General features: G+C 46.7%; 1 protein-coding gene across 5 annotated transcripts in view; it reads right to left on the minus strand.

The window, feature by feature from the left end:
• fancl (FA complementation group L) overlaps positions 1–15,092 on the minus strand; it is a 51,207-nt gene extending 36,115 nt beyond the window's left edge. For 3 of the 5 annotated variants that reach the window (XM_051647661.1, XM_051647662.1, XM_051647659.1), the window contains exons 1-6: positions 14,783–15,092; positions 14,596–14,654; positions 14,415–14,475; positions 14,051–14,107; positions 13,779–13,876; positions 194–290 (exon numbers count right to left, since the gene is read on the minus strand). In XM_051647661.1, coding sequence (XP_051503621.1) covers positions 194–290; positions 13,779–13,876; positions 14,051–14,107; positions 14,415–14,475; positions 14,596–14,654; positions 14,783–14,872 — 462 coding nt within the window. In that variant the 5' untranslated portion in view covers positions 14,873–15,092. The remainder of the gene's footprint in view (positions 1–193; positions 291–13,778; positions 13,877–14,050; positions 14,108–14,414; positions 14,476–14,595; positions 14,655–14,782) is intronic. The other 2 variants (XM_051647660.1, XM_051647663.1) reach the window with 2 other exon arrangements.
• Between the last annotated feature and the right edge of the window lie 209 nt (positions 15,093–15,301).

Raw genomic sequence — 15,301 nt, forward strand, 5'->3', positions numbered from 1 at the left:
TTCAAACATTTAAGCATACGCCTTCAGATCAAATGATTTTGAAGATAATGAGAAACATTTCAGTCAAGTGTTTCAAAACTTTTGACTGGTAGTGTTTGGGTGTGTGTGTGTGTGTGTGTGTGTGTGTGTATATATGTATGTATGTGTATGTATATATAAGAAAATAAAAAAAGGGCTTGACCCTTGGCTTCACCTTGGACTTGAGCTTGATTTTAATTGCGTGTTGACGACCAGCAGAGTCCTCTGCTTTCAGCTTCAGTGTGCTGAACTCAGCATCAACGAAGAGCAGCCTGCCAAACAGATCAATAGCACCACACATACAGGCCACACACACATACACAACACGCATCAGACAGGTCATCAGTTACCAGTACAGAAATCATTTTAGTTAAAACAAATAATTCCATTATAGAGATGGTCATTTTGACAGCTCAAGTATTTGACAGAATAGTTGGGGTGGGATGGTGGGCGATGGAGTGAGTTCTAGATGTGCTTTTTTATATGGTTTATTTTATGGAAAAAAAAAAATGCATCAGATGGTCTTCTTTGGCCGTTTGACAAATCCTGTCAATTTGTGCCATGTGCATCACACATTTAAGATGGTTTGTCAAGTTAAAAACACTTTTTTTTTTAAACAAATTTTCAAAATGCATCTTATGACCCGTGTTCCATTCCATTTAAATTATTTTATTCTGTTTTCATGACTGATAATTGCAGTCACTTCTGAGTACTTAAAAGGGGTTGTTCATCCAAAAATGAAAATTCTCTCATCATTTACTCACCCTCATGCCATCCCAGAAGTTTATGACTTTCTTTCTTCAGCAGAACACAAACAAAGATTTTTTGAAGAATATCTCAGCTCTGTAGGTCCACACAATGCAAGTAAATGTTGACCAGATCTTTGAATCTTTAAAAATTACATAAAGGCAGAATAAAAGAAATCCATAATACTCCAGTGGTTAAATCCATGTCTTCTGAAGTGATGTGATAGGTGTGGGATCAACAGACCAATACTTACAGTTGAACTCATTAGTGTACATACACTAGGGCTCGAATTGTATTTTCAATTACGATTTTGGCTTCCAACGATTATGAAAACAAGATAAACAAGATAAAACGATTATTGTGCTGCATTCCATTTTGCAATGAAAAACCCCAGCATTATATCTTTAAAGCATCCTTTATTAAAGTTCAAATAATAAGGAAGCGGGTTATGAAAATAAACTCTGAAACTGGCATGTCTCTGTGCGGTCAGCGCCACATCTATGAGTTGCGTGAAGTGACTGGGGAAGAGATTAATTCTTCTCCCGGCTGATGCACACTGATGACGGGGACACTCGTCACTCGTGTGCATTTGCTGCAGCTAGATTATAATGTGATGGCTCACGATGTAGTGAATCATAATATATGTGTCATGTTCACTGTGTGTATCTTATCATGAAGAAAATCGGCGATACGCAGCTCTATTAAGAAGAGAAAGTTTGTTTTTTGTGAGTTAAAGATGGATTGAAGTGAACATAAAGGTGAGAGTGTAGTCTTAGCCCTTTATACACTGGAACGAAATACATTTTTGATTAGTCTTTTTTGGCTTGTTTACCAAAAAAATATCTAAAACTAATTTAAAACAACATACGTTTACTTTAGGAGCTACACTGCAGAAGAAAAAAATTGTTATCAGAGAAAACTGAATACAATTTTGATGGCTTCTAATAAGCCATCAAAATTTGATCCCCCAATGATATATTCACCAACTGGTTTGTTAACTTGTTTTCAACCAGTCACCTCTGCCCATCTAGCTGATCTTGTTTCTAAGGCTAAATGTTCCAGCTGTGAGACAGACGTTATTCCAGCTCGTCTTGTTAAGGAAGTGTTTGAAACCGTGAGCCCAGCTGTAACAGCTATTATTAACGGCTCTCTAGTAAATGGAGTTTTACCTGCCAGATTTAAACATGCTGTTGTTCACCCAACTGACAGTGGTTGTCTTTTGAGGTGCTCTGTGACTGTTTTGAGGATATTAAATGTTGGATGGCAAGACATTATTTGCAATTAAACAAAAGTAAAAGTGAAATTTTGATTTTGATTTTTGATTTTTGATTTTGTGTCGATGTAGTGACACTAGGGGTCACTCTTGGGAGCCCTAAACACCTCTGATCTTTGAAAAAAGGCCAATAGGAATTGGCGAGTGGAATTTGCATGCCACTCCCCCGGACATACGGGTATAAAAGGAGCTGGTAGGCAACCACTCATTCAGATTTTCTCTTCGGAGCCGAGCGGTTCTATTCACTGAAGCTGAATTCATCCGGGAGTTCATTCACCTCATCTGCTGGATTTTACGGTGCATTTCAGTGGCTTCTCCCCCTCTGCACCCGTGGAATGCAGAGAATGCCCCTGGGTGCTTCGGCAGAATAACAAAAAGAGTATATTCTAAAAAGAGTATATTTTCATTCTAAAAGAACGGCACACAAGGAACGTCTTTTTAAAGATGCCTTTCCGTTTGTGTGTTATTCCTGGTTGCGGTCGTTATCTCTCCGCTTCTGATGGCCACGATTGCTGTCTTACGTGTCTGGGCGCTGCCCACACAGAAACATTGTACGTGGATGGGTCTTGTCCTCATTGCGAGAACATGACCATGGCAACGTTGCAGTCGCGGCTTGCATTCATAAGAAAATAAGCCACCCCAGCAGCTCCCCGCCACGGTCCTTCTACCTGTGGGTGTGAGGCTGTGCCGTTAGCACTGGGGGCGATTTGAGAGCACCTCTGCCGGGTAAACCCCCACGGACCTCCCATTCCCCAGCATGCTCGCTTGCCCCGGTCGGGCTCTCGGATGAGACCGCCGGCTCATCTCACGGCGAGTTCGACCTCTTATTCGGAGCCTGGGAAGACGATGAGTTATTGAGCGCAGCATCGGAGAGCGGGCTCGTCCACTCTGATGAGGACGCCTTGGCTGGGCACCCTCCTTCGGGTGTGGTCACCCAGTCTCAAGCCGACGCAGAGATTACGGACATGCTTTCCCGGGAAGCCGCGAGTGTCGGGCTAGAGCGGAACCCTCCACTCTCCCCTGAACCCACGCGGCTTGATGATTGGTTACTGGGCCCAGAGCGCCGCTCACGGCCGCGCCCCGCCCCCTTTCTTCCCGGAAGTGCATGAGGAACTGACAAGATCATTGGGGGCACCTTTTACTGCCCGATCCCGATCTTTCAGCTCCCCCGCTCTCACTACCCTTGATGGTGGGGCGACCAAGGGCTATTCGGTGATCCCCCAGGTGGATAAGGTGCTCGCGATGCACTTGTGCCCACAGAGCGCCGCCACCTGGCGAGGGCGCCCGAAGCTCCCATCCAGGGCCTGTAGGTTTACGTCGTCCCTGATGGCTAATGCCTACGGTGCCGCTGGACAAGCCGCCTCCGCCCTGCACGCCATGGCTCTCCAGCAAGTTAATCAAGCTAAGGCATTAAAAGAGCTGCACGAGGGTAGTTCTGACCCAGGATTGATGCAGGAACTGCGCTCGGCGACCGACCTCACACTCCGGGTGACGAAGGTCACGGCGCGGTCTCTCGGGCAGGCGATGTCCACCCTGGTGGTCCAGGAGCGCCACCTTTGACTCAACCTGGTCGAGATGAGAGAGGCCGACAAGGCATGGTTCCTTGACGCCCCCATCTCCCCGGTTGGCCTATTCGGTGACATTGTCGAGGACTTTGCCCAGCAGTTCTCGGCGGTGAAGCAACAAACGAAGGCCATTCAACACATCCTGCCCCGGCGCGGCTCAAGTCCTCCTACAGCAACAACACCGGGTCCGCCACTGCCCGCCCCCGTGGCCCGGCACCGGCGTGGAGCACACCGCAGGAAGCAGACGCCACCCGTCTCACGGCCGGACGCCAAGAACCCTAGGAAGACTTCGAAGCGCCCCTGAGACGGGCGACCCAGGGACGAGGAGATCCGCTTCTACGGAGCTGGTAGACAGACCACTCCATCCCCCGGTGGAGGGACAGGAGGAGAACCTTTTGTTTCATTTTTCGCCACATGCCCAAGCAGCTGCGGTACAAAAGAGTGGTTTCAACAAAAGAGTGGTTTCCTTGTTCTCTGGGTCACAAGTCAGGTGTGCACGGCCGTCATCATGACCGCCATCCACCATCCCATTTTCGTAGGTTTTGCGCTCCAGCGGCGGACCCCCCGCCCCTGCAAGCCCAGCTGTGGCACAAACACGCCAACACCGGGTTGGCTCCGACGGACTGCGGGGACGATGTTCCTCCTCGACCAATGTTATGGTGGGTTTCAGGAGCCAGGTAAGTGCTTCGATGTCCCTGGACTCAGCACAGCCACGGGGCTCGAGCCCCCGCGATGTGGCGCCTCAGGCTCCGCCCCGACGCGAGGCCCCACCCGCCGGTATGTCCAATGTGATTATCCCCTTGGTCCCCCTCGCCCGGAGTTTGGACGCGTGACTTGCGCTTTCCAACACGTCGTGATGGCTAACCGGGACTGTCCAACTCAGCTACGCGATTCAGTTCACCAGGCCCCCGCCCAAGTTCAGCAGCATCTGCTTCACCTCGGTGAAGGGCGAGAGCGCCGCTACCTTGCGTGCGGAGATGCTGACACTTCTGCGCAAGGGCGCGATAGAGCCTTTCCCTCCAGCCGAGATGAAGAAAGGGTTTTACAGCCCTTCATTGTACCGAAGAAAGGTGGTGGGTTGCAGCCAATCTTGGACCTGCGAGTTCTGAACCGGGCCTTGCACAGACTCCCGTTCAAGTTGCTGACGCAAAAACGCATTTTAGCGAGCCTCCGGCATCAAGATTGGTTCACGGCGGTAGACCTGAAGGACGTGTACTTCCACGTCTCTGTTTAACCTCGACACAGACCGTTCCTGCGGTTTGCTTTCGAGGGGCGGGCATACCAGTACAAGGTCCTCCCCTTCAGCCTGTCCTTGTACCCTCGCGTCTTTACGAAAGTTGCAGAGGCAGCCCTTGCCCTGCTAAGGGAAGTGGGCGTCCGCATACTCTGCTACCTCGACGACTGTCTGATCCTAGCTCACTATTGAGAGTTACTGTGCGCACACAGGGACCTGGTGCTCAGGCACCTCAGCCGTATAGGGCTTCGGGTCAACTGGGAAAAGAGCAAGCTCTCCCCGGTTCAGAGCATCTCTTTTCTCGGCTTGGAGTTGGACTCAGTCTCGATGACGGCGCACCTCACGAACGAGCGCGCACAGTCGGTGCTGAACTGTTGAAGGCGTTCAGACAGAAGACAGCGGTTCAACCGAAACTTTTTCAGAGGCTCCTGGGGCATATGGCATCCTCTACGGTTGCCACACTGCTGGGGTTGATGCATATGAGACTGCTTCAGCACTGGCTTCAGACTCGAGTCCCGAGATGGGCATGGCGCCACGGGACACATCACGTGGTCATCACGCCAATCTGTTGCCGCCTCTTCAACCCTTGGAACGACCTAGCATTTCAATGGGCAGGGGTTCCCCTAGAACAGGTCTCCAGGTGCGTCGTGGTTATGACAGACACCTCCAAGACGGGCTGGGGCGCTGTATGCGGCTCCTGGACTGGCCCACGGCTGCGTTGGCACATCAACTGCCTCGAGTTGTTGGCAGTACTGCTTGCCCTGCGGAGGTTCCGGCCACTGATCCAGGGCAAGCATGTGTTGGTCTGGACATAAAACACGGCAACGGTAGTGTACATCAACCATTAAGGTGGTCTACGCTCCCGTTGCATGTCACAACTCGCCCGCCATCTGCTCCTCTGGAGACAGCAGCGCCTCAAGTCGCTACAAGCCACTCACACCACGGGCGACTTCAACACCGCAGCGGATGCGCTGTCACAACAGGTTACGCTCAGGGGAGAGTGGAGACTCCACCCCCAGGTGGTCCAGCTGATCTGGAGTCAATTCGGTCGAGCACAGGTAGACCTGTTTGCTTCCCGGGAATCCTCCCACTGCCCGCTTTGGTATACCCTAACCGAGGCACCCCTCGGTATAGACGTGCTGGCACACAGCTGGCCCCCTGGACTACGCAAATAAGCATTTCCACCATTGAGCCAACTTGCACAGACCCTGTGCAAGGTCAGGGAGGAGGAGTAGGTCATCCTAGTACTGCCCTACTGGCCCACCCAGATGTGGTTCTCGGACCTCACGCTCCTCGCAACAGCCCACCTCTGGCGAATTCCCCTGAGGAAGGACTTTCTTTCTCAGGGACAGGGCACCATCTGGCACCTGCAACCAGACCTCTGGAATCTCCACATCTGGCCCTTGGACAGGACGCAGAAGACCTAAGTGGCCTACCACCCTCGATGGTAGACATGATCACTCAGGCTAGGGCTCCCTGTACGAGGCGCCTGTATGCTTTGAAGTGGCGTCTGTTCGCTAAGTGGTGTTCTTCCCGACGCAAAGACCCCCAGAGATGCACAGTCGGATCGGTGCTTTCCTTCCTGCAGGAGAGGCTGGAGGGGCGGCTGTCCCCCTCCACTTTGAAGGTGTATGTAGCCGCTATAGCGGCACACCACGACACAGTGGACGGTCCTTAGGGAAGCATGACCTGATCATCAGGTTCCTGAGAGGCCCCAGGAGGCTGAATCCCACCAGACCACGCCTCGTTCCCACATGGGACCTCTCTGTAGTTCTTCAGGGTCTACAGAGAGACCCCTTTGAGCCTTTGCAGTCTGCTGAGCTTAAGGCACGCTCCTTGAAGACTGCCCTCCTGACTGCGCTCACTTCCATCAAGAGGGTAGGAGACCTGCAAGCATTCTGTCAGTGAAACGTGCCTGGACGGTTTGGTCCGGGCTACTCTCACGTGATCCTGAGACCCCGACTGGGCTATGTGCCCAAGGTTCCCACAACCCCTTTTAGGGACCAGGTGGTGAACCTGCAAGCAGAGCTTTAGAGTCTCTGAGCAGCTCTTTGTCTGCTTTGGTGAACAGCGGAAAGGAAGCGCTGTCTCCAAGCAGAGGATCGCCCACTGGCTCATTGACGCCATAATTATGGCATATCATGCACAGGATGTGCTGCCCCCGGTAGGGCTACGAGCCCATTCTACCAGGGGTGTAGCAGCCTCCTGGGCCTTGGCCAGGGACGTCTCTCTAACAGACATTTGCAGAGCAGCGGGCTGGGAAACACCCAACACCTTTGCGAGGTTCTACAACCTCCGAGTGAAACTGGTTTCGTCTCGTGTAGTGGCACGCATAAGCAGGTAAGTCCGAGACAGACGGTCAGTGTATCGCTTGCACATAGCGCCTTTCACTTTCGTTAACTCCCAGTAGTCTTCACAAACTGTGTTCCCTGGTTGACTTCCTCCGAGCCCTGTGGCAGTTGAGTTTTCGAAGAGACTCGCTGCTGGCCCAGTACACGTGCTAACTAAAGCCCTGTACTGGGGTAGGTGCTTCGCATGTGGCGGTTTCACCGTAGGTAACCCCATGCGACGTATATCACCCGTCCTATCATGGGACTTCTCCACATGGCATACTTCTGATATAGCTCGGCAAGACCATGTGACGTTTTTCCGCTTAAATACCCCCCCTCTCTCTGGGCGAGATGTGGTCTCCGCAGTGTCCTCCCCTTGGGAGGGACACCCCCCCAACTAGACCTGGTTGGCCCAGTCAGATAATTTTAGGGAGTGAAAAAAAAGGGGGATAAGTGGCCACGACTGGGCTAGCCCATCTCTATCTCTTGGGTAGTCGACTTGTCCCAAAGGGCCGTTCAACACTCATGACACTGTTGGGGGAGGTTACGTGTTGGCCTGGTGCGCTGGCTACAAGGCACATAGTGGTCTGCCCGTCATACACCGCCAGTTCACGTAACACAGTTCAGCCAGTTGTGGTGTTTTGTATAGGGACTCCTAGTGTCACTACATCGACACAACGTCGAGTGAGTGACAGATAGGGAACGTCCTGGTTACTTGCGTAACCTCCGTTCCCTGATGGAGGGAATGAGACGTTGTGTCCCTCCTGCCACAACACTGAACTATCCGCTGAAATGGCCGGGACCTTGTCTCGGCTCCTCAGCATAAAACCTGAATGAGTGGTTGCATACCAGCTCCTTTTATACCCGTACGTCCGGGGGAGTGGTATGCAAATACCACTCGCCAATTTTCATTGATAAAAGGCCAAAGACCAGAGGTGTCTCGGGCTCCCAAGAGTGACCCCTAGTGTCACTACATTGACACAACATCTCGTTCCCTCCATCAGGGAACGGAGGTTACGCAAGTAACCAGGATGTTTTAATGACTTCAACCTAAGTGTATGTAAACTTCTGACTTCAACTTTAAGTCCTATTTTTTTTATCTATAAATCTCCACCTTTTACCAGCCCTGACCAGTACGTGGCAATATGCTCCAAGACTGTGAACTGCCAAAAAACAAAAGAAGAATGTGAAAGTGAAACAGGAGATTTATGGTACCAACAAAAAAGACTTAAATATTGATCTGTTTCTCACCCACACCTATCAAATCTGAAAATATGGATTTAACCACTGGAGTCTTATGGATTACTTTTATGCTACCTTCAAAAAAACTGTTCCTGTGCCTGACGGTTCTGGTGCTCAGAGCTCTGAAGCGTCGGCCAGAAGACAACAGTTCAAAAAGGTAGTGGGCAGGGTGAGTGGTGTCCAGAGCGATTTTTCCAGTCTTTTTCCTCACTCTGGAAGTGTATAGTTCTTGAAGGGGGGGCAGGGGGCAACCAATAATCCTCTCAGCAGTCCGAACTGTCCTTTGTAGTCTTCTGATGTCTGATTTCGTAGCTGAACCAAACCAGACAGTTATTGAAGTGCAGAGGACAGACTCAATGACTGCTGAGTAGAACTGTATCAGCAGCGCCTGTGGCAGGTTGAATTTCCTCAGCTGGCGAAGGAAGTACAACCTCTGCTGGGCCTGTTTCACAGTGGAGTCAATGTGGGTCTCACACTTCAGGTCTTGTTAGATGGTAGTGCCCAGGAACCTGAATGACTCCACTGCTGCCACAGTGCTGTTTAGAATGGTGAGGGGGGTCAGTGTTGGGGTGTTCCTCCTAAAGTCCACAATCATCTCCACCTTTTTGAGCGTGTTCAGCTCAAAGTTGTTTTGACTGCACCAGACAGCCAGCTGTTTAACCTCCCTTCTGTATGCAGACTCATCATCATCTCGGATGAGGCCGATGACAGTGGTGTCATCTCCAAACTTCAGGAGCTTGTCAGAGGGGTCCTTGGCGATGCAGTCATTGGTGTAGAGGGAGAAGAGTAGTGGGGAGAGCACACATCCCTGGGGGGCACCAGTGCTGATTGTACAGGTGCTAGATGTGAATTTCCCATCTCACAAGCTGCTGCCTGTCCGTCAGAAAGCTGGTAATCCACTGACAGATAGACATGGGAACAGAGAGTTGGTGTAATTCTGGAGTATAGCTGGGATGGTGGTGTTGAAAGCCGAACTGAAGTCCACAAAAAGGATCCTTGCATATGTCCCTGGTCTGTCCAGATGTTGCAGGATATGATGCAATCCCATGTTGACTGCATCATCCACAGACCTGTTTGCTCGATAAGCAAATTGAAGGGGATCTAGAAAGGGTCCAGTGATGTTCTTCAGGTGGGCCACCACCAGTCTCTCAAATGATTTCATGACCACAGACGTCAGAGCGACAGGTCTGTAGCCATTAAGTCCTGTGATTTTTGGTTTCTTTGGGATGGGAATGATAGTGGAACGTTTGAAGCATCATGGGACTTCACACTGCTCCAGTGATCTATTGAAGATCTGTGTGAAGATGGGGGCCAGCTGGTTAGCACAGGATCTAAGACATGCACTGTGCTTTCCTTATCTTTTGTTGTCGAAAGACATGGCTCACATCATCTTCACAGATCTTAAGTGCAGGTTGAGTAGCAGGAGGGGGGAGGAGGGGGGTTGCAGGAGGTGTTGGTGTTTGTGTGAAGTGAAGGTCAGAGTGGGTGTGGGGTGTGAGATTGGGCCTTTCAAATCTACAATAGAACACATTCAGGTCATCAGCCAGTTGTTGGTCCACCACAGGGTTGGGGGCAGGAGTCTTGTAATTCGTAAGTTTCATGCCACTCCACACTGATGCAGGGTCGTTAGCTGAAAACTTGTTTTTCAGCTTCTCAGAGTATCTTCTCTTAGCCACTCCGATTCCCTTATTCAGTGTGTTCCTGGCCTGATTGTACAAGACTTTATCCCCAACTCTGTAAGCATCCTCTTTGGCCTGACGAAGCTGCCTGAGTTCCGCTGTAAACCATGGTTTGTCATTGTTAAATAAGTCCTAGTAGGAGTGCACATATCCTCACAGAAACTGATATATGATGTAACAGTATCTGTGAGCTCATCCAGATTGGTGTCTGCAGTCTCAAAAACACTCCAATCAGTGCAGTCTAAGCAGGCTTGTAGTTCCAGCTCTGCTTCGTTGGTCAATCTCTTTACAGTCCTTAATACAGGTTTAGCAGATTTTAATTTCTGTCTGTAGGTTGGAAGAAGATGAACCAGACAGTGATCAGATAGTCCCAAAGCTGCTCTAGGAACAGAGCGATATGCATCCTTTATTGTTGTGTAGCAATGATCCAGTATATTTCTGTCTCTGGTTGGGCATGTAATGTGCTGTTTGTATTTGGGCAGTTCACATGTGAGGTTTGCTTTGTAATAAATCCCCAAGAATAATAATAACTGAGTCCGGGTATTGTTGTTCTGTGTCTGCGATTTGATCAGCCAGCTGTTGTAGCACAGCATTCAAACACGCGTTTGGCGCGATATACACACTCACCAAAATAAAGAGGAAAACTCCCGCGGCGAATAGAAAGGCTTACAGTTAATAAAGAGCGCTTCCAAATTAGGACAGCACATCTTCTTTAATGTTGTTACATCTGTACACCAACTTTCACTGATGTAAAAGCATGTTCCACCGCCTCTCGTTTTCCCCGTTAACTCTGTGATGCGATCCGCTCTGAACAGCTGGAAGCCCGGCAGATGTAACGCGCTGTCCGGAGTGGCTTCACTCAGCCAGGTTTCTGTGAAGCACAAGGCAGCAGAGGTTGAAAAGTCCTTGTGCGGGTGAGGAGATGTAGTTCGTCAGTTTTGTTAGGGAGAGAGCGGAGATTCGCTAGATGAAAGCTCAGCAGCATTGTTCGAAAGCCCCACCAACGGAGTTTGACCAGCGCGCCTGCTCGTCTCCCTCGCCTGTGTCTCATAGCGCATTTAAACAACACAGCCGCACCTCCGACTAAAATGTCAAACAAAACGTCTGAATATTCAAAATCCGGGAAAAGATTGACTGGTGTATGCTGTCGAATGTTCAGCAGTTCGTCTCTGGTAAAACTGACTGAAAAAAGATTACTAAACACAGGACAAACAAACAAAAATAACAAAACAATAGAAGTGCTCCACACCTAGGCGGCCATCCGTGGTGCCATCATGATGAGAGTTAAAATAAAATAAAGACGGGCAAATGTGAATTTAAAATAAAGTTTTAAGTTTCAGATGCCATTGTAGGAATTTAGTATTCACAGGCAGCCATGATTACTTTAAACAATGAGTGAAAGTGTCAAATAACAGGACAGTTACTGAGATTAAGCGAGTAGTATTTGGCAGCCCCCATGTGCGGACCATCTCCATGTAGAATAAAACAGCTTTTATAAGGTTACTGATATGACTGGAGTATTTATTTTAATGTGAATGTCATTATTTCCTGCATATATTGGAAAATTACAATTCATGTCTTTAGGCCTTTATGCCTTTAAAGATGCACCTCAGACATACACAAAGCTTTTTCCCTCCAAACTGAAAGTCTTAAATTGACTAGGCTAAACCACAACAGATTTATGTGTGCTAATGTTTCAGCACTTCGCATTACACACTTGTATTTCAACAGCTTATTTACGAGTCGTGTAATACAGCATAGCGCGGTGAGACAGTGCACGCACACTTTGCTCTGAGTGTTTGCAACTTATACTTCTGTGTGCACAAGTCCTCACTTTTATTTTGGCCTCTTCATTAGAAGGTAGAGGGAAATTCTTGGGGAGAGATTGGAGTAGAGACAGACCGAGATATAAGCCAGGCCGATTAATTGGCTAATATTTAGTGATGTTGAGATTGCCACCATCGACGACAACTGTGCCCACTTGGCCAATTAATAGAAGTGGTCATTCCACCTGATGTTCCAAAATCTACAACACAATCTATAACATCCAGTGGATAGTGCAGTTTTTAAAGTAAATATGTCAAATAAGTGGATTCATTTAAATGGATAGTTCACCCAAAAATGAAAATTCTATAAAAATCTTTGCTAATCTTTTTCTCTCATAACCAATAAATCAATGAGATGAATCTTGTGCATCACATTAAATTACATGAGCTTTTGGTACAAAATCACACCAATCAATTAATCAATCATCTCTTTTCTGGAGCTGGAATCCCATTCAGTCACTCTGCGTTCAACTGGGATCTCCTGCAACAGTATCAGGCCTGGCTGGCATTCACCTCAGTTGATTGAAACAGCTTGACGGTGGATGTCTTGCTGGGAGGATTGATGAGAGCATTACATTTGCAACTAGAAAATCAGCTCGCCTCATAAATGGTGGAGGAACATTTGGCATGTGTGCATACAAACAGGCCATAGATGAAAGTACAAATCTGTACAAAATATGTTTGTTGAAAGAGGAAGGGGGGAAGCTGTATTACTGCCAGGCTGCTTCTGTGAAGACTTCTCATCACAGCTTTCCAGATATGCAAAAACCCAGCTCTTGAAAATAGTACAGTTATTCCATTCTCATAGGTGCCACCAGGGATCATGGGTTTTAAAATATAACTGCTAGCTACAGTGAGATGGCGAGACGACTAGCCAATAGGAAAGCTGCTCAGGTGTCATTATCTTGGCGGGGTGTTAAAAGACCACAGCAAGAGGCCCCACGCTTCTCTCTCATACATGTGCAAGGTGTGACAACCTCTCACCACAGCTCCCATGTACCAATTGTCTAAAAAACTCTGAACAATTTCAGATGACGATGTCAGACCAAATGCAATATCTCACAGTAAAATAGGAGCAAAATGGGATCAAAGTCAAAATATTCTACTTTAATTTTCTTATGACCTAATGGTTTTCTCTTATACTCTAAATAGCACACTTCCCCACCACTACTAAGCCAGACACTGATGTTTTGTAATTTCCTAAATATCTGACTCTTTTGAACTATTCTGAGGATAAGAGGAGGAAACGGACCTGACCCCATCTATACAGTAATTAACAGTAAATGTGGCTTCTTCGAGGCAACTAAAACTCATTAAAATGACCAGGTTCTGCGGCACTTCCCCCTTCCTAAACCAATCAGGGTCCACAGCTATGCCAGACTTGAGGCTATTAACACAGACACAAATTAAGGATCTTAATTAATCTCAAGTGCATTTACAGATAGCGCTGGTGTATAATACTTCTGACCGCAATTCAGGTCTGAAACATGCACCTTATTTCCAGCCGAACTTCTACATTTCCCCATTAAACTTGAGTGGGTCTCCAATTAGACCAATTTGCATTTGCTAATATCATAATTATATCTTTGGACATTAATAGAAAGTGGAAAATGAGAACAACACTGAAATCACAGCTTGATACAAGGCTGACAGACACCACATTAGCCCCCTCTATTACAAGTCAAGAAAAGACAGACACACTGAATGTTTTCGTGAAACCGTAGCATGTTGATGACAGACATACATGCCATTCATGTCCTACACTTTGCACTGTTAAAATGCAAATTATGTGCATGGAATTTAAGTGAACGCTATACAACACGAAACAAGAGAATCAAGACGGACACAACTAGAAACATCATACTTATCCCATCCTAAGATTTCCATCTCTGTTATCAGCTGGGAGTAATAGTGAGGTGGTGAAAAGGACTGACATCCTGGTCGGTTCTTCATCGCCATTTCCTGATAAAAGACATGCTTATAATGAGACGCACTGTATTTAAGACTTATGTTCTTATTATGTAATTTGACGCTAATAATTACATGATGTACAACATTTAAACATAACATCATGAATGTTAATATTCAACCATAGGCAAAAAAATACATAAAATTAAATACTTTAGCAATATTTACCAATACAGTCCTGAGTTCCAAGATAAAACACATCAAATTAGTTGAATGCTGTAATCTCTGTTAAAATAAAATAAATACAACTACTGATTAAACCGTTACTGAATATTAAAACATGTACAGTAGCCTACCTGTTCATATGACTGATGATGGTGACAATCAGAGTTAATTATTAATAATTTTAAATTCATATGAAAATAATGAACTAGTCAGGGTACAACAGGCAGGGTAAAACATAAATCTAATCTTTATACCCTTGAGACATATGATTCCCTTTTTCTACTCTACAAACATTACATATTGATTAATATATATTTCTAGTATGATGAGAAATAGCTGCAAACTATTTCCCAGTAAATAACTGTACCTGTTTCACAATATGTTGATAACCATGAAGTAACCGTTTCATTTGCCAACAACAGTGCAATCTGCAAAACAACCAAAGAAAAGCAAAAGAATATGAGTACACATTTAAAACACATTAGACCATACTGGAAATCACAAGGTCAAAGTTGATAATAATAAAATAAATGATATCACAAACATACTTTGCCTGTTTCATCTGATAATCAGGGGGTAAAGCTATTCTTATCCTTAAGTCTTTTTCCTGTCAATAAGAATGATACTTTTAATGATGAGAAGTGGGATATTTGGAAAAGACATATTACACACACTGACAACTTAAACTTACAAAGTTAACATGACTGTGTCTAATGAGATATAAACTTTCCTTACCAACACTGTGACGAACCCGTCGTAGACTGTCTTCTCCTTATTAAGCGCAATTATCATAGGGCTCTCTTTCATCAGCAAACAGTTCGTCATGATGAACAATAATATGTCCAAAAATCAAACTGTGCAGAGCTGTTTGTAAAGATGAAAACAAAAGCAGCTAGAACCAACCTTGATAGCTAGCTAATTGGGGGGGGGGGGGGGATTATTCGATTAAATGTTTCGATAGTCATATAAGTCATATAATGCTCAAACAAAAGCTTTATGGTCAGAAAATAATTGATCGCTGCTGTCAACAAGCTAAGCGAAAGTAACTTCCCGCGAAAGAATCGAGTGTCGCTTACGTCACACAAGTTTGAATCACCGAACTTTATTTGAACTCAATTGCTATCGATTTCGTTTGCACATATAAGGCCTGTGAAAACGTTAACATTTTTAATTGGACTCATCGAATCAAAACGCTGTTGAATTGAATAGTAACAGTCCAAACGTACGAAATCAATTTATATCTTTCAAAATAAG

Source organism: Myxocyprinus asiaticus, chromosome 21 (genome assembly GCF_019703515.2).
Source record: "Myxocyprinus asiaticus isolate MX2 ecotype Aquarium Trade chromosome 21, UBuf_Myxa_2, whole genome shotgun sequence".
NCBI classification, from domain to species: domain Eukaryota; kingdom Metazoa; phylum Chordata; class Actinopteri; order Cypriniformes; family Catostomidae; genus Myxocyprinus; species Myxocyprinus asiaticus.